This window comes from Piliocolobus tephrosceles, chromosome 1 (assembly GCF_002776525.5).
Source record: "Piliocolobus tephrosceles isolate RC106 chromosome 1, ASM277652v3, whole genome shotgun sequence".
Classification (NCBI taxonomy): domain Eukaryota; kingdom Metazoa; phylum Chordata; class Mammalia; order Primates; family Cercopithecidae; genus Piliocolobus; species Piliocolobus tephrosceles.
In genome coordinates, this window is record NC_045434.1 from 159,923,789 (window position 1) to 159,929,788 (window position 6,000).

Genomic DNA, 6,000 nt, shown 5'->3' on the forward strand with positions numbered 1-6,000 from the left:
CCAGGTGGAGAGGATTGCTTGAACCCAGGAGTTTGAGACCATTCTTGGCAACAAAGTGAGACCCCCTGTATTAGTCCGTTTTCACACTGCTGATAAAGACATACCTGAGACTGGGAAATTTACAAAAGAAAGAGGTTTAATTGGATTTACAGTTTCACATGGCTGGGAAAGTCTCACAATCATGGCAGAAGGCAAGGAGGAGCAAATCACATCTTACACAGATAGCAGCAGGCAAAGAGAGAGCTTGTGCGGGAAAACTCCCCCTTATAATAACCATCAGATCTCATGAGACCTATTCACTATCATGAGAACAGCACAGGAAAGACCTACCCCCATGATTCAATTACCTCACACAGGTCCCTCCCACAACACATGGGAATTCGAGATGAGATTTGGGTGAGGACACAGCCAAACCATATCACCCCCTCTCTACAGAAAATAGAAAAAGATTAGCCAAGTGTGGTGGCTTGCACCTGTAGTCCCAGCTACTCGGGAGGCTGAGGCAGGAAGATTGCCTGAGCCCGGGAAGTTGAAGCTACGGTGAGCCGTGACCATACCAGGGAACGCCTGTCTGGGTGACAGAGTGAGACCTTGTCTCAAAAAAAATAAAAATAAAAATAAATTAAATGCTCATGAGTTCGAATCTAGGTTCAGTGACTTTGGGTAGGTGACCTAACTATTCTGGGCCTCTAGATGCTCATCTGTAAAATGGGGACAGCAGTAGACTCTACCTAAATACTGTAATGTTTATAAAGGCTGAATCTGACATCTAGGAGTACACAGGGGATGGTAACTGTTTTAATTATGAATAGATGAATATTGGTAGCTAAAACAAAAAAATACCACATCAACCAGCAGGGACCATGGCATTTACAGACAGTGTCTGGAGGGAGCAGAGAGAACAAAGGTCTGGAATTAGGGGAACCAATCAGAGTAGGGCGACCGACCCCCGAAGGGAGAAGCCACTGACAGACTTGGTTCAATCTAGTGGTTCTCAGCCAGGGGTGATTTTACCCTCTGGGGGAGATTTGGCAATGTCTGGGGACATTTTTAGTCACAAATAGGTGAGCAAATGCTCCTGATATCTAGTAGGTAGAGGCCAGGGATACAGCTAAACATCCTACAATACACAGGAACAGCAAAGAATTAACACTTATCCATCCAGGCCCGGTGGCTCATGCCTGTAATCCCAGCACTTTGGGAGGCCGAGGTGGGCGGATCACTTGAGGTCAGGAGTTCAAGACCAGCCTGGCCAACATTTTGAAACCCTGTCTCTGCTAAAAACACAAAAATTAGGCGTGGTGGCACACGCCTGTAATCCCAGCTGCTCAGAAGGCTGAGACAGGAGAATCGCTTGAACCTGGGAGGTGGAGGTTGCAGTGAGCTGAGATCGTGCCACTGCACTCCAGCCTGGGTGAAAGAGCAAGACTCTGTCTCAAAAGAAAATTATCGGGTCCAAAATATCAATAGTGCTGCAATTGAGAACGTCTGGTCTAGGCAAACACTGAAATCCGGGTGGGTTTAAGTAACCAGTCCTGGTGAAGTGCTGGATCAGGGAGAACCAGGCCAGGCTGGGGACCGGGTAGGCTGTAAACCTGGAAGGGAGGGACTGGAGTGCTAATCAGGAGATGGAGGAGGAAATCTATCATGGCAGAAGCTGGAGCAACTTAGGGAAAGCCCAGCCAGCACAGTGGTGCCCAGGTAGTGCAGGCAGTGGGCCCACAGGTAAGGCGGGTTCCAGACCCCACTCATGGATGGGTCACATGCTGCCCACCTGGGTCAGGTTTGATTCACATGCAGATTCCCAAGGGTGGCTTTGGGGAGCACAGTGTCTCCATCCACAGGGTGAGACATTTCAGTGGGAAAAGGGAGCTTTTGACAAGGCTCTACCAAGTACCAAGGCTTGTACCTGGTGCTTCACATTTAGGGGGAAAGTCTGGCCCTTATCATACCCACCATATCATTTCCATCTTCATCTTTCCTATGGAGGCTTAGATGTTAACAGCAGAGCTCATTTGGGAATGTCTTTGGAAAACTGGGAGAGAATTCATGTCCTGAAATTGGTTTATTTCATCAACATTTAAAGCTCAGTATAAATGCAGAACTCCCAGAACAGCTGGCCAGGCCCTTTCCCTAGATTTAAAGGCAATTTGAGGAAATCCGTCACCCAGCCTCTTCTAGGTCTCAGAGCCCACCCTGTAATTTGTCAGCTTCTTTAAAGCACCCATCAGATTGAAAACTTCTTGAAGGCAGAGATTATGCCTTGCTCATCTTTGGGTGATACATAGTGGGCTTGTGATAAATTCAAAGACACCCCCCTCCAACACATGGATACACACACAGTTGTACAGTTGTGCCAGCTGCCTGCACACTTCTCTTTTTCTTTCCTTCTTTTTTTCTTTTAAATAGGGTCTCACCCTGTCGCCCAGGCTGGAATGCAGTGGCACGATCATGGCTTATTGCAACCTTGACCTCCTGGGTTCAAGTGATCCTCTTACCTCGGCCTCCCAAAGTGTTGGGATTACAAGCATGAGCCAGTGTGCCTGGCCAAGTGCAGATTTTTGAATCCCTGAAGTTACACGCAAATTTTGCACCATATCTGGCTAGTCCCCCATCTCTTCAGTCAGGATCTCCTAGAGCAGCTCTGGAGTGTTGTCGAGCAGGGGCTCACCATACCTGGCTCCCACGGGAGCTGCATAGCATGGGCTTGTTCCCAGGGTTCTGGCAGAGGCATCTGAGGAACACTAACCCTGGCCAAGTTGTCTCTGTGGCCACACCTCCTAAGCTGAGTGGGGTCCTCTGCTCTCCATATCAGCAGTCGAGGAGTCCACAGCTGCAGGCTGTCCTCCAGATGGACCCTGTTAAAAGGTGCGCCTCCCCTGGGACTGGCCCTGTGGCTCTTCTGCGTAAATACTGTCAGCACATACTCTGTGTTTACACAGAGCCTCAGGATTGACAAGGCACAGCAGATGGAGCTCAGGAGCAGGAACTCCAGCCTAAGTAAACCCAGGCCCCTCCTTTAGGAGACTTTTACAGGACTCCCTGCTTAAAAGCTTTGCTTTGTTCCAGTACTTTCCAGTGTAAGAACCCATTCACTAGGATTTAGATTCCGTCAGCTTGAATGAATACCATTAGGTTCTCGTGCAGCATTCTCTCTTGCAACAATGCTTGTTGAGGGCCGACCAAACGCCAGGCTCTGGGCCAGGTGCCAGCATGCAGTAGTGAACAGGCCAGATCAGATTCTTGACCTTGTGGAGACCGAAATTTATCAAATAACCCCACAAATACCAGCATATAGCAAGTGGTAAAAGAAAAGTCTAGGGAGTCATGAGGGCTTTTCAGGGAAAGAACTTTGTATGTTTTGAGAAGCCCATGTGCCATCTTTGGGGGTCCTACTGAAACGCCACTTCCTTCCTCTGCCTCCCCCCAGCCATCTTCTACCCCGCCCTGACACGCAGTGGCCGTAGTCTGCCCTGAGCTCACTCTGTTCCTGTGTTCCGACTCGTTTAGTGCTTTGCCATGCTTTATAGTTATTTGCATGCGTGGGAGCCCTGATGGCCACTGGATTCCATCCCTGTGCATGGGAAAAAGCCTGAAGTGTTAAGCTGGGTGTTAACACTTCCTACCTGCTTCTGTGAAAGAATTGTCCACATTTTAGGAAGTAAATCTGTGCCTACGCAGTAGAGAACAATCTAGTGGGGTCTTGGGTGTCCCCTACCCATCAAACCCTTTACAGCAGCAAAATGTCAAAATATTCACAGTAGGCCAACAGCCTCAAGTCAGATTTCAGCTCCCAAGAAGTTACCTAAAGAGTGTGGTTTTCAGAGCTGTTGAGAGTTCAGAATTCTGGACGTGGGACTGAGCTCATTCATAAGAGACTGCAGCTGCTCAGTCAGGCTGGTGGTGCCTGATGAGAGCCCTCTGGGTGCAGCTTCTTTAGACAGTGGGACTGCCAGCTTCCTACATTGCGTGTCAATGTAAAGAGTGCTGTGGCATCACAGATCAGGAGGTAAAAATGTGCATGTCCTTCAATGCTCTGAGTCCACTTCTTTTTATTTTATTTTATTTATTTATTTATTTATTTAGAGACGGAGTTTCACTCTTGTTGCCCAGGCTGGAGTGCAATGGTGTGATCTCGGCTCACCTCAACCTCCACCTCCCAGGTTCAAGCGATTCCCGTGCCTCAGCCTCTCGAGTAGCTGGGATTACAGACGTGCGCCACCACGCCAGGCTAATTTTGTATTTTTAGTAGAGATGGGGTTTCTCCATGTTGGTCAAGCTGGTCTTGAACTCCCAACCTCAGGTGATCCGCTGGCCTTGGCGTCCCAAAGTGCTGAGATTACAGGTGTGAGCCACCGCACCCGGCCTCTGAGCCCACTTCTAAGACTCAGTCCTTAGGAAATAATGAAAAATAGGAAAATGCTTTTTGCACTAAGATTATGATGGCAGAGACTTGGAAATAACATAAATTTCCATTGAAAGGAAGTTATAGAATATTTCCATAATTAGTAAAAATTAGTTAATTATGGAATATTACACAGCCAAAAAGAAAAATCATGCATTATAATGGCTATGTAAGAATAAAGAAAAATCTTATAGCATATCATGGTAAATTAAGAATTAAAGCAAATTCCAAGTCGATATACAATATCATTCCTTTATTTAAAAACCAACAACAGGACAGGTGCAGGACGGGACAGGATTACAAATTCACGCCTGTAATCCTAAAACTTTGGGAAGCCAATGTGGGAGGGTCACTTGAGCTCAGGAGTTCAAGACCAGCCTGGGCAACATAGGGAGACCCTGTCTCTACAAAAAATTAAAAAAAAAAAAAAAAAGAACCAACAACAAATTTGCACAGGAGAAAAGATTGGAGGAAAAGACACCAGAATGCTAACTTTCACTTAGATACGTGTAATGGAATAGCAGCAGTTATTTTATTTCCTGTTTTCCAATTTAAAGTAGAAAAAAGTGGGGCTGGGCTCAGTAGCTCACACCTACAATCCCAGCAGTTTGGGAGGCCAAGGTGGGCAGACCACTTCAGCCCAGGAGTTTGAGACCAGCCTGGGCAACTTGGTGACACCCCATCTGTACAAAAAATACAAAACTTAGCCAGGCATGGTGGTGTGTACCTGTAATCCCAGCTACTTGGGAGGCTGAAGGTGGAAGATCACCTGAGCCCAGGAGACGAAGGTTGCAGTGAGCTGTGATTGCGCCACTGCACTCCACCCTAGATGATAGAATGAGACTCCATCTCAAAAAAAAAAGCATTAAAAACCAGATGACCCTTCTTTATTTCTATGTCACAGATTTCCCAGGAGTTACTGTTGTTTCTGTGGAAGGGACCGCATTTCTGGTGATCCTCATGCCATTTGAATCTTCTCCTCTACGGAGGTCTCTGGAAGCCTTCATAGACACCTGTGTCACAGGCATACCCCTACTCCCAACTTGCCCTTCCCCACTGGGCAGGAGGCAGATTGGATGATATTTATTTCTCCTTTCCTTTTTCTCCTATAGGCTGGCTGCACAGCTTTGTCCATCGCTCTGAAGTCACCCACCCATATGGAAATTGCTGGGCTTCTGAGAGCCCACGCGGAGCAGGGCAGGTCCCTGGGGCTGTAGGGGCTGCAGAAGAACTGGCGGTGAGGAACAAAAGCCTTCTTCTCTGGACTCCTCCCTCGCCCTTGAAGAGGGCGGAGGTCACAGGCCAGAGAGCCACCCCTCTAGAGAAGAAACTATGTCAAATATGCACATACATTCCTGTTGTATAATTCTGCTCATTAGAATGCTTTGTAGTTTTTGCCTTAGGCCAAGCCCCAAAACTACACGGGCTTCAGAGCAGGGTTCAAGGTGCAAGGTGAGGGGTACATCGGTGTCATCCAAACATCCAAAACATCTTCAGCCTTGAATTCCTCATGACTCTACCCTCTGTAGCATTGCGTAGCAAGAAGGCAGGCAGGAGCACATTCGCACATTAGGAAAGCAATACTTTTTACATGG

The 6,000-nt window shown here is 47.5% G+C and overlaps 1 protein-coding gene across 1 annotated transcript in view; it reads left to right on the top strand.

The window, feature by feature from the left end:
• Window positions 1-5,745, top strand: part of KANK4 (KN motif and ankyrin repeat domains 4) — a 43,857-nt gene extending 38,112 nt beyond the window's left edge. Inside the window, exon 10 of the mRNA XM_026454145.1 lies at window positions 5,518-5,745. Within this exon, the coding sequence (XP_026309930.1) occupies window positions 5,518-5,622 (105 nt within the window). The 3' untranslated portion in view covers window positions 5,623-5,745. The remainder of the gene's footprint in view (window positions 1-5,517) is intronic.
• The last annotated feature ends 255 nt before the right edge of the window (window positions 5,746-6,000 follow it).